The 23446-nt window shown below is 64.5% G+C and overlaps 2 protein-coding genes across 2 annotated transcripts; one reads left to right on the forward strand and one right to left on the reverse strand.

Moving 5' to 3' along the window:
• Positions 1-2363: 2363 nt before the first annotated feature.
• Positions 2364-6154, forward strand: AVPI1 (arginine vasopressin induced 1). Its single transcript, XM_065408579.1, has 4 exons — positions 2364-2547; positions 4477-4483; positions 5106-5405; positions 5989-6154. The coding sequence occupies exons 1-4, from the start codon at positions 2364-2366 to the stop codon at positions 6152-6154; spliced, it is 657 nt and encodes a 218-aa protein (XP_065264651.1).
• Positions 6155-9194: 3040 nt separating this feature from the next.
• Positions 9195-22798, reverse strand: PI4K2A (phosphatidylinositol 4-kinase type 2 alpha). Its single transcript, XM_065408040.1, has 9 exons — positions 22403-22798; positions 16410-16610; positions 16083-16214; positions 15856-16009; positions 14875-14936; positions 10346-10445; positions 9916-10049; positions 9501-9560; positions 9195-9356 (listed from the first exon to the last, which is right to left on the reverse strand). The coding sequence occupies exons 1-9, from the start codon at positions 22796-22798 to the stop codon at positions 9195-9197; spliced, it is 1401 nt and encodes a 466-aa protein (XP_065264112.1).
• Positions 22799-23446: the final 648 nt, after the last annotated feature.

The following is a 23446-nucleotide window of genomic DNA, read 5'->3' on the forward strand; positions in this document are numbered from 1 at the left end:
ATGGCCCCACCATCACCAGAGATCCCGTCCGAATGGCCCCACCATCACCAGAGATCCCGTCCGAATGGCCCCACCATCACCAGAGATCCCGTCCGAATGGCCCCACCATCACCAGAGACCCCGTCCGAATGGCCCCACCATGACCAGAGACCCCGTCCGAATGGCCCCACCATCACCAGAGATCCCGTCCGAATGGCCCCACCATCACCAGAGATCCCGTCCGAATGGCCCCACCATCACCAGAGATCCCGTCCGAATGGCCCCACCATCACCAGAGATCCCGTCCGAATGGCCCCACCATCACCAGAGACCCCGTCCGAATGGCCCCACCATCACCAGAGATCCCGTCCGAATGGCCCCACCATCACCAGAGACCCCGTCCGAATGGCCCCACCATCACCAGAGACCCCGTCCGAATGGCCCCACCATCACCAGAGATCCCGTCCGAATGGCCCCACCATCACCAGAGATCCCGTCCGAATGGCCCCACCATCACCAGAGACCCCGTCCGAATGGCCCCACCATCACCAGAGACCCCGTCCGAATGGCCCCACCATCACCAGAGACCCCGTCCGAATGGCCCCACCATCACCAGAGATCCCGTGCGAATGGCCCCACCATCACCAGAGATCCCGTGCGAATGGCCCCACCATCACCAGAGATCCCGTGCGAATGGCCCCACCATCACCAGAGATCCCGTCCGAATGGCCCCACCATGACCAGAGACCCCGTCCAAATGGCCCCACCATGACCAGAGACCCCGTCCGAATGGCCCCACCATGACCAGAGACCCCGTCCGAATGGCCCCACCATGACCAGAGACCCCGTCCCAATGGCCCCACCATCACCAGAGACCCCGTCCGAATGGCCCCACCATCACCAGAGACCCCGTCCGAATGGCCCCACCATCACCAGAGATCCCGTCCGAATGGCCCCACCATCACCAGAGACCCCGTCCGAATGGCCCCACCATCACCAGAGATCCCGTCCGAATGGCCCCACCATCACCAGAGATCCCGTCCGAATGGCCCCACCATCACCAGAGATCCCGTCCGAATGGCCCCACCATCACCAGAGACCCCGTCCGAATGGCCCCACCATGACCAGAGACCCCGTCCGAATGGCCCCACCATCACCAGAGATCCCGTCCGAATGGCCCCACCATCACCAGAGATCCCGTCCGAATGGCCCCACCATCACCAGAGATCCCGTCCGAATGGCCCCACCATCACCAGAGACCCCGTCCGAATGGCCCCACCATCACCAGAGATCCCGTCCGAATGGCCCCACCATCACCAGAGATCCCGTCCGAATGGCCCCACCATCACCAGAGACCCCGTCCGAATGGCCCCACCATCACCAGAGACCCCGTCCGAATGGCCCCACCATGACCAGAGACCCCGTCCGAATGGCCCCACCATCACCAGAGATCCCGTCCGAATGGCCCCACCATCACCAGAGACCCCGTCCGAATGGCCCCACCATCACCAGAGATCCCGTCCGAATGGCCCCACCATCACCAGAGACCCCGTCCGAATGGCCCCACCATCACCAGAGATCCCGTCCGAATGGCCCCACCATCACCAGAGACCCCGTCCGAATGGCCCCACCATCACCAGAGACCCCGTCCGAATGGCCCCACCATCACCAGAGATCCCGTCCGAATGGCCCCACCATCACCAGAGATCCCGTCCGAATGGCCCCACCATCACCAGAGACCCCGTCCGAATGGCCCCACCATCACCAGAGATCCCGTCCGAATGGCCCCACCATCACCAGAGACCCCGTCCGAATGGCCCCACCATCACCAGAGATCCCGTCCGAATGGCCCCACCATCACCAGAGACCCCGTCCGAATGGCCCCACCATCACCAGAGACCCCGTCCGAATGGCCCCACCATCACCAGAGACAGCAACAGAGCTTGAGATGTCTAAAGAAAACTGAGCTTGACAGCATCTATCTGGTGAGAAATCACTTCTCAAGAGTTGTGGTTGTGAAACCCTCATTTCTTTATTGGTTTGTCATTATGGTCCCTACTTCCTTGCATCTGAAGAAGTGAGGTTTTTACCCATGAAAGCTTATGCCCAAATAAATCTGTTAGTCTTTAAGGTGCCACCAGACTCCTTGTTGTTTTTGTAGATACAGACTAACACGGCTACCCCCTGATACTTCCCTATTGTTTATCTGTCAGGTCTCTGTCTGGTTCTTTGATTGTTTCTGTCTGATTGTTCTGATTAATTTTGCTAGGTGTAAATTAGGGTGGTGGGGTAGGATTGGTTGGAGAATTCTGTTACACTATGTTAGGATTAGTTAGTAAAATTTTAGTATAACGATTGGTTAAGGTACAGCTAAAAGAACTCAAATGTCACTATATAAACTGGGGTCCAAAAGGAAGATCTTTGGGAACCAACTCCAGGACACAGCCCCAAGATCAGAGCTGCCAGACCTCAACACTCAGCCAGTGACACTGGGCAGAAACTGGAGTTCCCCAGACGACCTGATCCTGACTGGCCAGCAAGAAAAGTTCATCTGCGGTATTGGGAGTGGTGAGCATTGTGTGTGTAGCGGTGCAGTCTGGTTTGGGTGATTGTTAATGAAGAGAGGCGATGTAGGATATTACTGTGTGAGGCTCTTTCCCTGGGAAAAGGTCCTGCCCCGCTGCAGAAGTCGTACCCACCCGGAGCCGTATGTACTGGGAAAGGGTGTGGGGACTTACACTGACCAGGTTAGTTACACCCGGAGCCCCACAGACTGGGGAAAGGTGGGTGCCCTGTGTGCAGGTAACAGAGCTTCCCCCTGCAAAGCATTTCACAGCCTGGGTTGTGCACCCGGCTGCAGCTCCCGGGGCTGGGGGGGGGACGAGCGGCTGCAGCTCCCGGGGCTGGGGGGGGGACGAGCGGCTGCAGCTCCCGGGGCTGGGGGGGACGGGGGACGAGTGGGATCCGGGGGGGGGGGCGAGCGGCTGCAGCTCCCGGGGCTGGGGGGGGCGAGTGGGATCCTCGGGCGGGGGGGCGAGCGGCTGCAGGTCCCGGGGCTGGAGGGGGAACGAGTGGGATCCTGGGGGTGGGGGGGCGAGCGGCTGCAGCTCCCGGGGCTGGGGGAGCGAGCGGCTGCAGCTCCCGGGGCTGGGGGGGGGCGAGTGGGATCCTGGGGAGGGCCCCGAGCGGCTGCAGCTCCCGGGGCGGGGGACGGGTGGGATCCTGGGGGTGGGGAGCGAGCGGCTGCAGCTCCCGGGGCTGGGGGGGGGCGAGTGGGATCCTGGGGAGGGCCCCGAGCGGCTGCAGCTCCCGGGGCTGGGGGGGGGGGGCGAGTGGGATCCTGGGGAGGGCCCCGAGCGGCTGCAGCTCCCGGGGCGGGGGACGAGTGGGATCCTGGGGGTGGGGAGCGAGCGGCTGCAGCTCCCGGGGCTGGGGGGGGACGACTGGGATCCTGGGGGTGGGGAGGGAGCGGCTGCAGCTCCCGGGGCTCGGGGGGGGGGGGCGAGTGGGATCCTGGGGAGGGCCCCGAGCGGCTGCAGCTCCCGGGGCTGGGGGGGGCGAGTGGGATCCTCGGGGGGGGGCGAGCGGCTGCAGGTCCCGGGGCTGGAGGGGGAACGAGTGGGATCCTGGGGGGGGGGGGGCGAGCGGCTGCAGCTCCCGGGGCTGGGGGAGCGAGCGGCTGCAGCTCCCGGGGCTGGGGGGGGGGCGAGTGGGATCCTGGGGAGGGCCCCGAGCGGCTGCAGCTCCCGGGGCTGGGGGGGGCGAGTGGGATCCTCGGGGGGGGGGGGCGAGCGGCTGCAGGTCCCGGGGCTGGAGGGGGAACGAGTGGGATCCTGGGGGGGGGGGGCGAGCGGCTGCAGCTCCCGGGGCTGGGGGAGCGAGCGGCTGCAGCTCCCAGGGCTGGGGGGGAGGGGCGAGTGGGATCCTGGGGAGGGCCCCGAGCGGCTGCAGCTCCCGGGGCGGGGGACGGGTGGGATCCTGGGGGTGGGGAGCGAGCGGCTGCAGCTCCCGGGGCTGGGGGAGCGAGCGGCTGCAGCTCCCGGGGCTGGGGGGGAGGGGCGAGTGGGATCCTGGGGAGGGCCCCGAGCGGCTGCAGCTCCCGGGGCTGGGGGGGGACGGGTGGGATCCTGGGGGTGGGGAGCGAGCGGCTGCAGCTCCCGGGGCTCGGGGGGGGGGGCGAGTGGGATCCTGGGGAGGGCCCCGAGCGGCTGCAGCTCCCGGGCCTTGGGGGGGGGAAGGGGGCGCTTTCCCCCCTTCCCCCCGAGCGCTGGACCCCCGCCAGCAGCTGGTCACCGCTTGCCCATTGACGTCATTGGGTGCCACGTGTTTCCCCGAAGCGCCAGGCCCCGCCCCTTCCCCCTCTGCGGGGCCTGATTGGGCAGCCGGTGTCTCCGCGTTCGGCTCGGGCAGGCGGGACGCAGATGGCAGCGGCCGCTGATTGGCTGGCGGGCTGGGGGCGGGGCTGCTGTCCTTGCTCGGGGTCGGGCCGGACCGCAGAGCCCCGGCCCGGCCGCGGAGCCGGCGCGACTCGCGTGCGCAGGTAGCCGGGCCGGGGCCGCTCGGGGCGGGGGCAGCTCGGCCGGGCCGGGGCCGCTCGGGGCCCGGGGCAGCCGGTTCTGTCCAGCCCGGCGGGGCGCTCCGGGGCCGGGTTCCCCCCGAGCCGGTGAAACTCGCCGCTGCCTGTGCCGGGGCTCGGATCCTCCCCGGGTCCCACAGCCCGGGCCCGTCACTGCCGTGTAGACGCACCGAGAGCCCAGGGCTACCGGACACCCACTGCTCGCGGCCCGGGAACGCAGCGGCCCCGCCCCTTTCCCGGGGCTGGCAGGGCTCCGGGGCTCCGGTCCAGCCAGCTCAGGAAATGGGGCAGATAAGCAGGGACCCCCCTGGGCCCTGGACAGGCAGCACAGCCAGGCAGGGGAATATCTCGCGCTTCTCTTCCCAGCTGGCCTTGGCTCCTGGCCAGCGACACTGCGCAGATGTCATAGGTGCAGGTTGCAGAATCCCACCGGCTGCAGCCCCCTCCCGTCCCTTGTAGGCAGAGTCAGCCGAGGGGTGGGGAGCCCAATCCCTTCTTGCAGCCTCATCCTCTTCCCTTCCTTACCACAGCTTCTCCTCTGGCCCCACAGGGGCAGACCCATGGGCACCCCAGCCTCTGTGGCATGCGACCCCCTGCAGTGCCAGGGGCCTGAGGCCCGTGCCCGGAAAAGAGCTTCTGCCAACATCTTCCAGGATGTGGGGCTGCTGCAGCTGCGGCGCCTGTTCCGGAGCAGCGGGGATGAGCGGGCAGAGGAGCGTGCCCAGCTCATCTGGGAGTACGCGGGCGACCGGCGCACAGCCCAAGCCCTGCGCCAGCTCAGGAGCGGGCAGAGGAGGCAGTGGCACCCACCCCAGCTGAGCCCAGCAGCTCAGGACAGCAGCGACCCAAGGTACAGGCTGGGCACTGGGCCAGACATGGGGAGCAGCACCCACATGGAGCTGAACCTGGGCTGAGGGCCCTGGGCATGGGGAGCAGCCAGCACAGCCTCCTGGGGGGAGACTCTGCACTGTGGGGTGGGGCTCCAGGGAGAAGGGGTGCAATGGGAGGTCACCCCACAGGCCCTGGTGGGGGTGTGCCTGGCCTGTGATAGTCAGGGGCTGGCACAGGGTAGACTGAATGAGCTACCCCCAGACCCTAAAGACCATCCCAGTGGCAGGGCCTTTCCTTGGACCTGCCGCCTCTCCCCCCCCCCACAGCACCGGGGGTGGGCGTGTAAGAGACTCGAAACCCGTCCCTGGCTCACGTCTGCCCTGGCCCAGGAGGGGAGCCCCCACGCAGCGGGGCTGTGGAGAGGGGCAGCCTAGGCTAGGGATCTCCTTTGCCCCCAGGCAGGCTGGGCTGGCTGCCTCTGCAGCAATTCCAGCTCCAGCCTCTCACCCAGAGCCCAAAGCAGCTGCGTAGCCCCTGGGGCAGGGATGTTCCTAGCCAGGCATCCACTGCCCCTCACCCTGGCTTTGTTTGTTCCCCTACAGGCTAGAGGAGTGCAGCTCCCCCAGCGCAGACCCTGGCAGCAGCACGAGGCTGGAGGAGCCCAGCAGGGACAGGCAGCGCCCTGGCCCCAGGAGGAAAGGTCCAAGGACCAGGCGGAGGAAGAGGGGGCCTGGACCCACAGGGTACCTGCACCAGCTCCAGCAGTGAGGGGGGCAGCTGGCGCGGGGAGCTCCCGGCTGCCTGGCCAGGCTCAGCCCCACAAACTGGCAGATATGCTGGGGGGGGAGATTCTGTCCTCACTGGCTAGAGCTGGGCCAAGTAGCTGCAGATTCCCCTCCCCCAGATGGAGGGAGAGGGGAGCAGAGTGAGGGGTCCGGGGGGGGGGAGTGGGTCGCACATCACTGTGGGGACCAGCTAGCAGAGGACAGCTGTAGCCCGGGCTGCGAGTGGGCCTTTGCAAACCCCCCCCTCCAACACTAACCGCCCTGAAAGCCCTTTGCTAAGGGGCCAGGGCCTCTGGGACCTGAGTGGTGGTGAGCCTTGGCTGGCAGCTGGACTGGAGCCCAAATGGAGAGGGGAGTGACCCACAAGCAGGCTGCCCTTCCTCCACCCCCAGGCCTGACTGGGAGTACGTGTGGGGCAAGTGCAGTCACGCAGCACCAGAGCTGGCTGTCTAGGGTGCCCATCAGCCTGGGGTCCAAGTCCCATGAGTGAGCCCCATCCTACTAGGGGCAGCCCCGCGCCTCAGCCCAAGGAAAACCCTTGAGGCTTGTTGCATACAGCTGGACAGAACATGTAATAAAAGCCTGTGCAGTGACCTGTCTGTGAGACCTGTCTGTGAGACCTGGCTGTGTTGCCAGGAGTTACTGCAGGCCTGGCCCGGTCTGAGCGGGGAGGCCCACGGAGCTGGGGGGGGGATATGCCTCTCTCTGGCCTTCAGCCCAGCACGGGGCTCAGCCGGGCAGGGGGGTGGACATGCGAGTGTTGTTCTGTCTGTTCAGGTCCCTGGGCACCATCCCAGCAGGGGGGCAGCAGTATCCACGCAGCCCCTTGCACTGTGTGAAGCCCCTGGGCCTGGCTGTGCTCCTGCGGGACGGGGGCTGGGGAAAGCCCCAGTTAGGACGCACCCGGCTGGAGGCAGGAGTGGGGTGGGCGATACTGGAAGTACAGCAGGGTGTGTGTGGGGGGGTCCTTTTCTCCCTCTGTGAGCTCAGCCCGCCTGGGAGTTCACGCCCCCCCCCCCTTGTGAGGAGGGAGCCTGGGCAGTAGAAGACACTGCTCTGGCCCATCCCACCCCCCTCCAGCCCACTAATGGGGGGGGGGGGGGGTCACTTGACACAGGCCCTGACGGATGGTGCTCTAGCCTCAGCCAGAAAGCAGCATGCCCACAGCTGCCAGCCCCAAGTGGGCACCCCTGGCTGCCCATCTCTGCAGGGCATTCCTCCCAGCTGGGGCAGCTTTGCCCAATGCAAGCAGCTCAGCTACACCAGCGCAGGTGCTGCAGCGTTGGGGCCTCAGTGAGACAGGCCTGTTTTACTGACCGCAGCCAGTGCTGCCGCGGAGCACTGCTGGGCACAGCCCCCAGCCGCTGCCCCTGGCGCCAGCCCGGCCGCAGCTGCCCCCCCGCACTCCTGCAGCTGGGTTCGGGCCCAGGAGACTAGCTCCACGGGGCATTAGAGCAAGGACAGCACCCCCCGTCCAGGCCCTCAGTGAAAGGGTAGTGCTAGGCCACAGGCCCTGCCTGACAAGCGCTACATCACTGCCCCCGGGGGCAGACAGGAGCAAGTGGTGCCCACAGGCAGAGGGGCTCTCCCATCCCAGCAGGTGTCACCTCCCCAGAGCCCCGCGCAGAATGGCAGGTCTGACTCAGCTAGTGCATGGGTTTAAATACATTACATACATTTCTACAGTGCATGAGAACGATACATTTCGGGTCAGGTTGCAGCAGCCAGAAAGATGGAATCTGGCCTCCGGCGTGCTAGGCGCAGCCACAGCCCATGAAGCCCCGGCCAGCTCCAGGGCACGGGCCCAAGTCCTCTAGCCCAGCCCTGCCCACTTCTGTTCATGGAGGGGAACATGCACAACCCCCCTGCCCCAAGGGGGACAGCGCAGCCTAAGCCCCTGTGCTAGGCCAGCCAAGGGGGCTTGGGGCAGGCCCCATGGAGCCTCTAAGGAGCTCGGCCCAGCCCGGGACTAGCTGTATGATGCCCAGAACTGCCCCGGGCAGTGACCATGAGGCAAGCCGCCCCGGCCGCAGGAGCCGCACCCCTTCCCATCAGCCATAGCCCACCCAGCAGGCACCAGGCCCCCTGACAGGCTGGGCTCTCCCCTGGCAGGGAAGGGCTCCCTTGAGAAGTGAAGCCAGGCTGCCCACCCGTGCACCCAGGGCCTGTGGAGCAGAGCGGGTGAGTGCCCCTGGAGGGGGGCCTGCCCAGCAGCGAGGGCAGGAGCAGAGGGGAACATGGGCCCCTCCTACAGGGGAGATGGTGGAACAATGACAAGCCAGCTAAACCAGGACAGATCACCCTGTGCCCAGTGAGGGAGGGGGTCAAGCAGCTCCCACACCAGGGCCCTCAGCTTTCCTGTGAAGTGGGGCCAGGTCCCAGCATGCATCACTCCTGTGCCAGGGTGCGCAGAGCTCCCTGGCATCCACAGGCTCCCTCCCCAGCTCTCCCCCCTGCAGGAAAGGCAGCTACAAACACTCCATAGCGCAGCCATTTGGGGCACCCCAGGCCTGCTGCCCTCTGCCAACTCAGCCCGGGCATACATTGGGGCTCCTGTGCCAGCCCCTCACTCATGCACATGCCTCCTCTCCAGGGACACCAGCTCCAAATAGCCACGGGGGGGGGGGGGGGGGGGGCAGCCCAGCAAGGCCACGTCGAGCTGACACTGACTGCCTTTATGGCCCTGCAGCCAGCGAGCAGCCAGGGTTCCTGAGGGGTGGGCGAGGCGAGGCTGCCGGGCGGATCCCAGCCCCAGCAGGAAGCAAACGGGCTCAGAACCGCCCGCAGGAGGCAGGCCCCGGCTCCACTCGCTCAGCGGCTGCATTGAGCGGGGCAGTTTGCGGCTGGAGCTGGTTCTGCCAGGCTGCGTCCAAGCCCCACAGCAAGGGGAATCCACGGCTCTGCCCGGGCAGAGTTCAGCTGGAGGTTCCCCCAGACGCACCCGCCCTCTCCCGGAGAGTAGAGTCCTGGCCGCGGGGGCTGCAGCAGCAGGCCAGCCCAGCCCCAGGCGGCCCAGCGCCCAGCTACCACCAGGAGAAGAAGGGCTTGCGGCTCTGGAAGCTCTGTGTGTAGGACTCGCTGGCGCTGCGCTGGTGGGAGCGCGCTGTCTCCACGATCACCGGCGGCATCTGCACCAGGTGCAGGGGGCTCTTCCCGTCCTTCAGGGCCTGCGTCAGGTTCAGGATCTAGGCAACAGAGCAGAAGGGATGTGAGTCCAGGACCCCCGCCCCAGGGAGCTGCCTAGGCCACTGTGTCCCACGTTGCACTGCCCAGAGGGCGAGAGGGAGCCAGTGCCCCTGCCCCACCAAGAGGGGCCCTTCCCAGCATACCTGGCCCCTCAGGACAGCGATCTGCTTGTGGAACTGCCCCCGGTCGAAGCCAGGGTCCTTCTGCAAGAGAAATGGCAGTGAGGGACAGGCAGAGAGACACCCCTCTCCCACACCCAGGCAGTGGGACCCCAGGCCCTGGCAGTGAGACACACCCCCCCCCAAGGCAGTGGGACCCTGGACCCAGACCCCTGCTGTGAGACCCCCTGCCCTGACAGCAGCTGCTGCATGGGATTTCTGCCTCCCCCCCCCCTCCCCGACCCCCAAGCAGGTGCTAGCACAATGCAGCAAAACCCACCCCACGCAGGCTGAGCCCCCCACCCCCGGCTCTGAAAGGGTCTCACTGCACCACCCAGGCCAGCCCCACCCATCAACGTGACAGACCTACCCCCCACCCCAGCCCCAGCCCCCACCTGACCTTGAAGAGTTCGTACAGATCCTCCTCCAGGTCTTTGACGAAGTTGGGGTCGGAAACCTTTGGGAGGATCAGGTCTTTGATCTCCTGTGAGAAGGGGACTTTGGCCTGGGGCAGCCATGCCCAGTAGAAGGGGTCTGGGGGGGAAGAGCCAGAGCTGAGGTCAGAGCCATGTGCACAGCCCTGGCCCAGCGGGCACTGGGGTCACAGCCTGGTGCTAGCGTGAGCCCTCTCGTCCCCCGAACCATCCCCCAGGGGGAACGGGGGCCACCCCAGCTGCTGGCCTCAGGGCCGTGCTCCCAGAAGCAAGTGCAGCGTAAGCCCAGGCCACATGGCACCCGGCAGGGCTGCAGGCCTAGCCAGCATAGGGCAAGTTGTCAAAGCACCAGGCTGCCCCCAGCCTTGTGAGCAGGAGCGCGGCAGAGGGACCTACATGCTCTCCACGAGTCGGGGTGCTTCAGGGGGAAGGCCAAGCCGTTGTCTATGGCAGCCAGTTTGATGATGGGCTCCTTCACCACCACCCACTCGGAGTCCTGGAGGGGAAACAGATCGACCAGGAGTCACCAGGGGCAGGGGAACCAGAGCCCAGCACTCCCCCTGGCACCACCATGCAGCCCGGTCCCTGCCCCGAGCACTTCCCCTGCTCTGAGGCAGCTGCCGCCTAGCTCCTCCGCTCTCATCCCGGACGCCCCCCACTGCCAACATCTGCCCTGGGCACAGGAGCCAGTGCACTGCATAGAGGGCTCAGGGCTGGCACTGCCCTGGGCACAGGGGGACGGGCACACGGGAGCCAGTGCACTGCATAGAGGGCTCAGGGCTGGCACTGCCCTGGGCACAGGGGGACGGGCACACGGGAGCCAGTGCACTGCATAGAGGGCTCAGGGCTGGCACTGCCCTGGGCACGGGCACACGGGAGCCAGTGCACTGCACAGGGAGTTCAGGGCTGGCACTGCCCTGGGCACAGGGGGACGGGCACACGGGAGCCAGTGCACTGCACAGAGGGCTCAGGGCTGGCACTGCCCTGGGCACAGGGGGATGGGCACACGGGAGCCGGTGCACAGAAGGCTCAGGCCTGGCACTGCCCTGGGCACGGGCACACAGGAGCCAGCGCACTGCACAGGGAGACGGACGCGCAGGAGCCAGTGCACTGCACAAGGGCTCAGGGCTGGCATTAGGCCCAGCGACATGCCAAGGTAGATGGTCTCACTCCAGTTTAGGTGTGTACATTTCTTGGAGGAGCTGAGCCTTTCTTCTGGGATGAGGACCCAGGCTGGGGGGCCGTCGCCTCAGGGGACTGGCTGAGAGGCACTCCCCCCTCCCTGAAAGGTCTGCATGACAGGAAACCAGGCACGGACAGGACCCCACTGCCCTGCGGCGAACAGGGGGCTTTCGGAGGGCGGAGCGGCCAACTGTGCTTGGAAGTGCCAGGCCGTGGTGCATCTGGTCTGCCTGGGGTTGTTTGGTTGAGTGTTCTCTGTGCAGGGGGGCCGTGTCCCCGCAGGAAGCAGAGGGCCTTGCTGCAGGCCCTGAGGCTCTGGCCCTTGGCGCTTTGATCAGAGAGGTCAAGGCCAGAAGGGACCATTGTGATCTGGTCTGACCCGCTGCACATCGCAGGCCACAGAACCTCGCCCACCCGCTCCTGGCAGAGACCCGACAGCTTCACAGCATGATGAGAGCAGCCCTGCTGGCGGCAGTCTAAGGGGTTAGTCGCTGCCTTGCAGTCAGGGGTGCAGCTGAGCTGAGAGCCCCGGACAGCGGCAGCGAACAGGGGAGTTGGGGAGGGGAAGAACCGTCCAGGTGCAGCACTAGGTGTGTGTCAGCATGACCAGCGATGAAGAGTGGTGTTGAACTGCAATGGCCGTGCCCTGTTCTCTTCCGTGTCTGGAGCCAGAAGGGAGGGTCTGGGCAGGAAGGGCCAGGTGGTGGCTGAGCTGGAAGAGAAGTTACGTGGATTGGAGGGGCAAGTTGAGACGCTCCGGAGAATCGGAGAGGCTGAGCAGTTCCTAGCCAGCCAGATTCAGAAAATCCCAGTCCCACAGGTTCAAGGACGAATGGAGCTGGCCACTAAGGAATCAGAGAGGAGGCCTGACACCACCAGGTCATGGGAGCATGCTGCAGGGCTGGAGATAGAGGAGGAGGTCAGACTGCAGCCACCACAGAAGAGGGCCACGAGGAATGCCGAACAGCTGGAAATTCTGAATCGATACCAGGTCCTCCACATGGAAACTGAACGATACCTCTCAAGGTCCAGGGGAACGAAGGGACACGTAGATGGCAGCTCAGCCCAATCTGTACGAAAATCAAGCTCGCCTGCAAAGAGTTCTCCAACCGTCCAAGGAAGGTGGACGATCCTTGTGGGGAAGTCAGTCCCCTGAAGAATCTAAAGAACATTCTGCAAAGGACAGGCAAACAACGGAATGACGCGTTGCCTTCCCAGAACCAAGGCAGGAGATGTCCCTGAGATCGGACAGCCGTCGGAAGCTGCTGGGCCAGGATCCAGTGGTGATCACTCATGCTGGCACTTGACTCCGCGTTGCAGGATCTCAGAGCGTAGGACTTCAGGGGACTTGGACATTCTTCAGCATGCTTCCGAGAGATCTTCTCTGGGATCCTTCTTGTCCCACAAGCGAAGGAAGGCAGAAGCTTCTGGCTAGGTAAGTGGTGGAGGGGTTTGGTATTGTGGGACACTGGCCCACCTTCTGAAGGGAGAAGGGGCTATGTATTTTAGATGGCTCCACCTCAGCAGAAGGGGACCAGTCTCCTTGGGGACAGTCTAGTCAGGAGGGGGTTAAATAGCCAAAGGGCTGGGTAAAAAGAGGGCAGACCTGAGCACTCAGCACAAAATGGAGAAGTTGAGAAGAGAATTAAAGAGCCAAAGGACATGGAGAAGAAATCCTTGAATTGCCTTTACATGAATGTTAGGAGCCTGGGAACAAACGGGGATTGGAATCACTCGTTTATTATAATACAGTCAATACAGTCAGTATTAACTGAAACCTCCTGCATGACTGGGACATTGAAATCAATCAATGGTTATAACCTATTTAGGAAGGATCGAGTGGGCGGAGGGGGAGGGGCACTATGTCAAAAACAGCATTACCCGTTTCAGAGTCACCGATCCTGAATGTTTACGTATCGATGTCCCAGCAGATAAGGCACAAGATGGGGTATTAGCTGATGGCTACTACAGACCCTCAAATCACACAAGGGAACAGGAGGACCAGCTCCTTACACACCTGTCTATAACATGTAGGAAAAAGCTACCTAATTGAGGGGACTGTGATTTGAGTGACGTGCGCTGGAGGTCTCCTGCTGACAGCTCTAAGACATCCTTGGATCTATTTCCCATAAATCTGTGCTCATCTACTTTAATTACATTACCCTCCTTTAGTAACCGAGTCCTGCATTAGCCACTCCATTATCTTGTCCAGGATCGCTGTCAGGCCTATAATTACCCAGGTCATCCTGGTTACCCTTTCTAAAAATTGGCACAACGTTCGCTTTCTTCTAGTCGTCTGAACTTCCCCAGTGCTCCATAACATATTGAAAATCAACATTAATGGTCCAGCGAGTTCCTCAGGCAGCTCTTTTAAACTCTTGGATGCGAGTTACCCGGACTTGCTGATTTAAAAATATCCAACTTTACTAGCGTCTGTTTAACACCCTCCGGCGATACGAGGGGAATTGAAATAGCATTCTCTCCATACGATGAGAGGACATTTGGTTTTTGTCCCCAAAAGAGAACATTAATATTTATTGAACATTTCTGCCTTTTCTGCATTATCATTGATCATTCTACCACCATTTCCATCTGTCAATGGATCAATACCATTGTCAGGCTCCTCCTCATGGTCCTTCACTCCGCTGGCCATGGATTTCTCCATGTGTCTCTGGACTTCCCTTATCAAATTTTCTACAATTTCCCAACTTCTGATGAATATTTATTTCTACCAAACTTCCCCTTTCTTCCATTCGTTCTATTTTTAATTTTTTAACATGATACCAGTGTGACGCTGCGGCCAAAAGAGCGAATGCGATCCTGGGCTGCATAAACAGGGGACTCGAGAAGGAGCAGAGAGGTTATTTTACCTCTGTATGTGGCACTGGTGCGACCAGCTGCTGGGATCCCGTGTCCAGTTCTGGTGCCCACAAAGCCAGGAAGGATGTGGGTAGATTGGAGGGGTCAGAGAAGAGCCACAGGAATGATTAAAGGATTAGAAAACCTGCCTGATAGTGACAGACTCAAGGAGCTCGATCTATTTAGCTTAACCAAGGAGATGGCTAAGGGATGGCTCGATCCCAGTCTGCCAGCACCTGCCTGGGGAACAGGTATTTAACCCTGGGCTCTGCAGTCTAGCAGAAGGTCTCACTCAACCCAGTGGCTGGATGTTGAAGCTACACAGACAGAGGCTGGAAAGGAGGGGTTCATTAACCACTGGAACGACTTCCCAGGCTCGGGGTGGATTCTCCATCACCGGCCATTGTTAAATCCAGACGGCATGTTTTTTGAAGTTCCGTTCTAGGAATTATTGCGGGGCAGGTCTCTGCCCTGTGTTACACAGGAGGTCAGATGTAGATGCTCACAATGGTCCCTTCTGGCTCCCAGCGCCCCTCCTGCTTAGAGAGTGCCAAGAATTGGCCAATACCACCTGCAGCTGGGGCTGGGACCACACAGCCTTTGGGGCCTCGCATGGCTGAGCCCGGCTCACTGTCTGCGTCCCTATGCCAACACCCCCACGGAACGGGCCCTGGCTCCTCCCTCCACAAGAGCCTCGGTGCATGCAACTCACACTGCCATCAGCCACAAGGGGAGGCTTGCGAGAACCAGCCACGGGACTGGGCTGGGGAACTCCCCACCACTGGAGAGACTACCCAGAACCTCAGCGCATTCAGAACTCGCCTCTGCTTCCCAATAGTCAAGTGACTTACGCGCCCCCTGCCCAGCCCCCTCCCCACACTCACCCGCACACTCGTGCTGTCCAGGGGGTAGTCGTACTTGATCAGCCAGTTATCGTTGCCTCGATCTGCAGGGAGCAGAACCAGCCACGTCACTATAGGAGCCTGATCTGCCTGGGGAGGAGTAGCAGCAAAGCTCCCTGCTCGGGCGCGGGGATCACGGTCTCCAACAGCACCAGGGCAACCCTGGGCCCCGAGCCACATGTCCCTCTGGGTGCGTGCGGCACATGGGAGGGGACGTGGACTCCAACAGGAATTGGAGGTGGGGCGGGTGGAACCATGCACATGAGGGCCCCTGGGGGAGCTCAGTGGCTGGCAAAGGGAACTCTACCCTGGGAAGCGGCTCCAGGGCCGAAGCCGGTTAGGGCTGCCTCAAACACCACCCCTAGAGACTGAACGGCTTGGGAGCATTCACAGGCACAGCCCAGGAGCGGCATCTTCTCCTCCAGCCCTGCCAGGGCAGCTGGACCAAGCTCAGGAGACCCACCCAACCCCCAGACCGAGCAGGCCAGACTCGGCCAGGCACGGTGCTGAGGAGTGGCCCTGCTCAGCAGAGAGCGCCCCCCCGAGCCAGTCATGAACCCCCCCTGCCCAGGCCGGTGCCAAGCGGGGCTAGAACAGTAGCTCCAGCTCCTTGGCATTCCGGCCGCAGACGAGGTTTTAACCCCAAGGCCCTGGCCAGGCTAGCCTGAGCTGTGACCTTCTGCCTCCCCTGGCTACACCGTTCACATCAGGGACGTACATGGTGCTGCTAGCTGCTGTCCCCCACCCCAGCCACGGCTGCCCTGTGGCAGGGGGGGCAGCCACTCGTGTCCACGTGGTTGGTGCAGTATCGTAAGCAGCAGGGAAGATGGCGACAGGAATCTTCCCACCCCATGTGCTGGGACCTCCCAGCCAGTCCCCCGCACCCTCCCCCCGTCCTGGGGCAGCAATACGCTGAGCCCCCCCCCATTGCCCTCCTGGGAGCGGGCGCGGCGCCAGCCCCACCTGTGTTCCTGATGATGTAGTCCAGCACCACCAGCCTCTCGAACTGCAGCAGCAGCTGCCGGGTGGTGTTCTCGGGGAGCGGCTCGGCCTCAAAGCGGCGCAGCCAGTAATCCGCATCCTTGTAGCCTTCCACAAAGAGCTGGAAGGAGCCCACCTGCAGCAGAGAGAGGCCAGGTGAGGGGGCTGGGGACACAGGGCAGCCCCAGAGGGGGTCCGACAGCCCCTACCTTTGGCGGCAGGCCGATGCGGTTGAACCGTTGCCCCACTTTCGGCACCTTCTCCAGGGCCAGCTTTTTCCCTCTGGACTTCACTCGGTCAATGGCACTGTAGTTGAAAGTCTCGCTGGCCAGATACACCACCTGGGGAGGGGACAGCGGTCAGCGGGGAGCACTGGCAGAGCCGCTGGAGCCTGGGTGGGACCTGGCCTTCCCACAGCGCGGGCTGGGGTTTGGCCTGTTCCCGTTCTCCCAGTGTGGGACCCCCTAGAGCCAAGGCAGGAACCGCAGGGCGTGGAAAAGCAGCCCACACAAGGACTGCCTTGCCCCCCCATTCACCTTGGTGCGGGGAACAATGTTGAGCTCCAGTTTCTGGTCCACCAGGCTGGCGCCGGCCTCGGACAGGTAGCCCTGGTTGAGCACCAGGCAGTCTCTCCCGAAGCAGCACGGGCAGCACAGCTTCTGCAGCCACTTGGTCCACTTGGGGTTCAGCTGCCCGTAGGGCTCCTCGTTCTTGGGCTTGAAGACGCCGATGATTTTCTGGGGACAGAGGGGAGCAGCTGGGTCTCTGCGGGGAGGGACGTGGGACAGAAGGGCCGAAACCCCCCAGCCAGACCTCTGAGCCCCCACAGGCTCCTGACAAACTCCACCAGGGTGAGAAGGGGGAACTCGCAGCAGCAGGGAACAGACTGCATGGCTCTCAGGAGGGATCCCCGACCTGGCCGCCCCCAGCCATCTCCCAGCACGGGAGGCCCAGCCCTGCATGTCCCCGCATGCCCCTGGCTCGACCCCACGCCCCCCCCAGGCTCGTCCCCACACGCACACACCCCCCACCCCACCCCGGGAACTCTGGCTTGGGCGGGGCTTGGCCACCAGGGAGTTTGAGGCTCTTCCCAGCTGACCCACACCTCGGCCAGGTGTTGGTTGGCCAGGCTCAGGGAGGTGAGGGCTGCCCAGCCCCACCCACCAGGACCAGCGGCAGGGCGTGCCTGAACCCGCCGGCACCCTGCTGCTCGGTAAAGGAGCTGGAAAGTTTGGGGCGTGGCTGGAAACCCCCAGGGAGGGGCCCTGTAGCTCCAGGAATCCCCACTCCAAGGGGAACTTCCAAAGTGCCGCGAGTCGACTGGTCCACTTCCCCCCCGCCCGTTCCTGCAGCCCAACGGGCTGGGCAGCCCTGGGAGCCGCTTCATTCTCTGCACAGAGCAACAGCAGCACCACCCAGGCACCCTCACCCCCTGCCCCAGGCCACTCCTGTCACCCCGGGCCCCAGAAGCACAGGGAGGGTCACCCTGTCCCCATAGCCGTGGGACCAGGAGAGGACACGGCTCCACCCGGGACTCGCTCACCACCCAGAGGCCTTGGTGCTGCTCTGCCAGTGACATCGGCTGTAGGCCTGGCGCTGGAGTCCACCCTGGAGACCCCCCTGCGAGCGGAGGGGCTGGACCTGCCACAAAGCTCTGCTCACACACCCCAAGGCAGGCTCCAGGCAGCAGGGGCTGGACCCATGCCCAGGGAGAAGGCACCACAGCAGGAGCCCTGCCCAGGCCCCACCACCACGGAGATGCCAGGGCTCTGGGGGGAGCAGACAGGACACACGCTCATGGGCTGGGGGACCCATCTCCACCTTGACCTATTGCAACCAAACTGCTCCAGGCCTGCTACAGCGTCCCAGGCTCCAAACCCCCCTGGCACATGGGCATCGCAAGCCTGCTGCGGGGATGGGGGTTCTGCCTTGGTCAGTCCATTGGACATCCCCATGACAAACCCCCGTTCTTCACTGCCGTCCCCATGGAGGGTATGTACGAAGATCACACCCCACACGTGCGCCACTGGGGTCCAGCCACAGGACCTGAAGGGCTGGGAGATGGGCATCAGGACTCAGCTGGCCCTGGTCAGGGGCAGCCCCGTTCTCCAGCCAGAGCCTGGGAGCAGTGCTAGAGGCACGGCCTGCTCTGCCCCAGTCGCTGCCCCCCGCCCCTCTGGCAGGGGACCCCGGGAAGAGGCAGCTGCCTCCTGACTTCAGGGACACTGGCCCATGAGTCACTGAACCCCTGGTGAGTGAAGCCACATGGGTCCACGTCCGAGGGGACTGGCTGACTGGCGAGTCCCCGCCCCACAGCTGCCCACACCACCCCCAGGTGCAGGCAAGTGACATGCTGGGCTGGCCCCTGGGCACCTGCCAAGGGGCAGGGCAAGGCAGGAACCAGGTGGAACAGTCTCTGCAGCAGAGCCCAGAGCTGGAGCCATCTGCAAAGACCCCTCTAGTCCAGGGCACCGAGACCCCTGGCCAGGGCACAGCCAGACCTGCAGAGAGCCGGCCCAGCCCCAGTGGGTTCATGGCATGGCCAGTGCTGCCCAGGCTGGGGTGATGTGAACGCGCCCCAGCCCATACCAACTCGCACGGGCACAGGATCCTCGTCCCCAGGCTGGGACCTGCTCCAACCTGCCAAAGCCTGGCGCACCCTTCCCTGGCACGGGCCTGCTGCGTGCAGCTGCCATGAGGAGACCGGCTTGGCTCCTGCCTACCACCCACTGACCAGTTCGGCCATGGCAGGTGTAAACCCTGGGCCCCATCCCAGCAGCCCCTGGAGTCCAGCGCAGGGCAGAGCCGAGCCCCCAGCACCTCCCACACACAGCGCCAGGCACACGCCGGGGCAGAGGAGGGCCCAGAGCACTACAGCAGACAGAAGGGGGACGGGGTCAGAGCATCGGGAAAGGGAGGGAGCCTCAGGGGCAGTGTCTGGGTCCCCACGGGAAGGGACGTCTGCCAGGTCTGAGCCGTGGAGCCTGGGGCGAGGAGCCAGGGCTGGTTATCGAGGGCAGCAGCCGTCGGGATCCCAGGAGTACGTGGCGGGGGCACTGGCAGTGACAGAGGGAGCTCAGGGACCAGGGCTCAGCACCCCCAGGGCCTGGCTCTAGTGCACAGGCGAGATTCAAGGGCCCTCAGTTCCAGGCAGCTCCGGCAGGGGAGAGAGGGGGCTCCCATACCATGCCAGCCAGTGACTCCTGCCCCAGTGCACCAAGTAAGGGGCTGAGCCCCCGAGCCAGGCACCCATGAGCTGCACGGTCAGCACCCCCCCAGCCCAAGGGGCTCTCCCCAGGTCCCACAGCTGTGCACACAGTACCAGCACCCTGCTCTCCGCTGGTTGGGGAGGGGTTCAAGCAGCCAGGCAGGGGGCGGAGGGACAGCCAGCTGGGAGCAGCCAGCTGCAGCCTCCCACGGTTCCGGCAGCAGGTTATTCAGCAGGGCACACGAGCACCCCGCCCTCCTCGGGACCAGGCCAGAGCCAAGCAGTGTCAGCAGCTCAGTCACGGGCCCCCTTTCAGTGGGTGGCACTTCCCGGGGTGGGACCACAAGCAGGAAGTGGTGCACGGCCACGATGGCCCCCAGGCAGCACGGGGCCCCTGCCCTTCGCCCCACAGCCTCCCTGCTGCCGTGCCAGCTGGGACACGGCAGAGAGGGGAGGAGAGGCTCCGTGGCAGGGACGGGGCTCAGGCTGGGCAAAGTCCTAGGCAGCGTAGCGTGCCGGAGGGAAGAGCCCTGCTCTGCCCTGAGCTGCGGGAGGGAGGGAGGGGAAGAGATGAGTGGGCACCACGGGGTCTGTCAGCAGCACACATGTGCTCAATGCTGCACCCCCAGCAGCCGGCGCCAGCAGCAGGGGCTCACAGACAGGCCCAGGGGCCCGAACGAGGGTCCCGGGAGGAGACGCGGGCGGGAAAGGAAGGGCAGCAACGCAGCACGAGACAGAGCGCCCCCCACAGGACAGAGCAGCTCCATTCCCTTAGCAGTGGCACTTCAGACCCCGCACCCAGGGGCCAGCCACTCGCCCCACTGTCCACGGCCCCATGCCACCGCAAGCCCCGCGAACGGAGCCATTTGGGACCGGCGGCAGCACAGGCTGGGGGCCCAGGACCCTGGAGCGCTGTGTCCCCTGCCCAGGTTCTGCCCAGGCGCAAGTTCCCAGGCAGCCCCATCACTGGGAGGGGATGGCCAGGCAGCCTGAGCGTCAGGTGTAAAAGTCGGACTCCCTGGCACCACAGGGTCGAATCCCACCAGGTCCAGCTCAGCCCTTTGTGCGCTGAAGTGCCAGAGGACACCCAGGGGGGCACTTTCCCTCTGTAGTAAGGTTTTCCCTGGTATCCTCAAACTCCCCTCCACTCATCCATCACACAGGACGGTGCGTTGTGGCCCTCCACCCCAGAGGTGGCTGCATTTCAGTGCTACTCTGGCCAGTTTTGCTCCTGGCTCTGCCACTGATTCACTGGGTGACCCTGCACGAGTCCCTTTCCTTCTACGCCTGCAGAACGGCATAACACTGATCTACCTGCTTCATTCCTCGTTTGCGGAGTGCTTCGGGATCCCAGGAAAAGCAGAGAGGACGACAGGGCTGGGAGAGTGCATTGGGCCAAGGGGGGCTAGAAAAGCAAGACCCCACACACACACCAAGCCCCACAGCACCAGGCCCTCAGCTGCACACATTTCTTATGGTGCTTGACAAGTGCTCCTTGCTGCCCAGCGGCGATAGGTGCTCGGGGCACTGGGCCTCTGCCATCTCCTGGCTGGAGAACCTTCCCTGCCCTTCAGCACTGCGTCCCATCTGAAAGCCCCCCAGACACACATGGTTATGGGCAGCTCCCCGCAAGGAGTGCCAGGAATAACCCCCATCTCCTGACCCCCAGACAACGCTTCCAGCCCACACGCTCTCTCTTTATTGCTGGGGATGGCATACAGCCAGGAGGAAAGCAAGTCGCCTACTGGCTCTATTGCCTCACCTCTGGCTGGGGCAGATCCGCCTTCGCACCAGGACCCAGCCGGTGGAAGACCCGGTAGCCAGAATCCCAGCTGGCCCACGACAGGGGCAGGGAAAAACCCAGCCAAGCCAAGCCTGGCTTCCAGGGGCAGCAATTGACAAGGGAGCCCCAGGAAGCAGCAGCAAGACTAATCCGGTTAGCAGCGAGAGTCACAAGGCAGCCACACGGCCCTGCACCCAGCCCCGATCAATGCCCTGAAGAATGCTGCAGCGCAGCTGACCGGACCCACGGGGAGAGGAGATATGGGGAGGACTTCATGCTGACTTGGTCCGTCCCCCTCCTGCAGGGAACACGTCTTGCTCTGCTCCCACAGCACCGTACCATGGAGTCGGAGCAGCGACCCCACGGGGCCGGGTCACAGACAGAGGGGCTCTGAGAGACCCATGGGCTCAGGAAGGGTTCAGTGAGGGGGGGCGTTAGTCAGGACGCAGCCCCAGGCCTACAGGGGTGAGAGGGAACCAGGCAATGAGACAGGAGCACAGACAGAGCTTGGGAGCCAGGCAGAGCTGGGCTGAGAGCATCCATCTCCCTTACTGAACCAGAGCAAACCTGTGGGAACACTTGGGTTTAGCTGAAACCTGCTCCCCTGTCAAAACCCAAAGAGAGCCAGACAAACCAGCGTCGCCCGGAGCTGGCACCACCGTCAGTCCATTTAAATCCACACTTCGGTTCAACTGGCGCAGGTGCCCAGGGTGACACAGACTTTAGGTCCTGGCCACCCCTCCAGCCCGGAGAGCCCCATCCTAAGCCGACGCTACAGTCACCGAATGCTGTGAGATGGGACGAGGCTGAGCACTGAGGGCAGCCAAACCCTGCAGCAGGGAGACCGCTTCCTACACAGTCACACACACACAAACCGGGTCTTGGCCTGTGTGTCTAACCAGAGCAGGCCAGGCACTGCCCCGGTTCGCTCAGAGGCACACAAGCAGGCCCATCTCCGGCAGTCACCGCGTTCCCAGCAAGTGTGGGAGGGGAGGTTTGACACAGACAAGGACGGGATCCACCAATACCTACAGCACCTGCTGCCCAGCCCAGGCTTCACTCTGCAGGCAACAACCCAGGATGCCCCTGGCCACAACCACCGGAGTTAGCGCGGGACATGAACCGGGGCGGGTGGGTCAGCAGCCAGCGCCCCTCTCCCTCCAGGGGGAGCGAGGACACAATCCAGCAGCCGGGCCGGGCCCTGACCCAGATCCTGCGGCAGTCCCTGGGGAGGCGCTGTCACGGCACAGCCCCCCCCATGTAACTTGGCTTGCCAACCCCGCCGCCTGGGCCAGAGACACGGAGCCGGGCCCCCCGCCCCGGGACGGGACAGGGCGAGTCCCCCAGGGCAGCACCCAGGCCCCCGGGTGCAGCGAGGGGAGGGGCGGGCCAGGCCAGGGGATGAGGAAGCTGGAAGAGGCCCGAGCTCCGCGGCGCTGCCGGGGGAGGAGCCGGGGGGGGGGGGCGCAGGCCGCAGCCCCTGGGGAGCAGAGGGCCCGGGGGAGGGGGCCCCCGAGCTGGGGACTGCGGGGTCTCACCCCCTGCGGGTCCTTGACGAAGTAGCTGCCGCTGGAGCCCTGGGAGATGCGCTCCGGGAAGATCCCGCGCTCGCTGGCCGCCTCCGCCAGCCGCACCACCTCGGCGAACTCGGGGTCGTCGGGGAAGTCGTTCCGCTCGCGCTGGGCCTGCGCCGCCGCCGCCTGCGCCGCTGCCTGCGCCGCCCCGGGGCCCCGGCCGCCCGCCGCGCCCCGCTCCAGCAGCGGCTGCCGCTCGCGGTCGCGGGCGCGCGGGGAGCCGGGCGGGGAGGGCGCGGGCGCGGCGGGGGCCGGCGGGGGCGGGGGCAGAGCCCGCACGGCGCCCCCCGGCCCCGCGGGCAGCCCGTAGGCGGCGGCCTGGGCCCGCTGCGGGGACACCAGCGGGCTGCTCTCGTCCATGGCCGGCCGGCTGTGGCGGGGCGCCCGCGCGTCAGCTGACCCGGCCGCCGCAGCCAACCGCGGGCCGCCGCCGCCGCCACGCCCCCGCAGGCCACGCCCCCAGCGAGCGCCGGCCAGTCCCGAGCCGGGCCCCGCCTACTGCCCTGGCCACGCCCCCGGAACCAGACACGGGGCGCTCCGCGCCTACTCCTCCTCTTTGGAGTGCTGGCCACGCCCCTTCCCTAAAACCCTCCCACTGGCTGCTCTGGACACGCCCCCGGAATCAGTCACGGTGCTCTCCGCGCCTACTCCTCCTCTTTGGAGTGCTGGGCACGCCCCTTCCCTAAAACCCTCCCACTGGCTGCTCTGGCCACGCCCCCGGAATCAGTCACGGTGCTCTCCGCGCCTACTCCTCCTCTTTGGAGTGCTGGGCACGCCCCTTCCCTAAACCCCTCCCACTGGTTGTTCTGGCCACGCCCTCGGAACCAGTCACGGTGCTCACCGCGCCTACTCCTCTTCAGTGCGCTGGCCACGCCCCTTCACTAAACTCCTCCCACTGACTACAATGACTACTCCCCTTTCTAGCCCCCTCCCAGCAGGCACCAACACCCTCTCCCTAAACCTCTCTCACTCACTGACTAAACCTGTGCTTCCCCCAATCCCCCCTTC

This window comes from Emys orbicularis, chromosome 7 (assembly GCF_028017835.1).
Source record: "Emys orbicularis isolate rEmyOrb1 chromosome 7, rEmyOrb1.hap1, whole genome shotgun sequence".
Taxonomy (NCBI): domain Eukaryota; kingdom Metazoa; phylum Chordata; order Testudines; family Emydidae; genus Emys; species Emys orbicularis.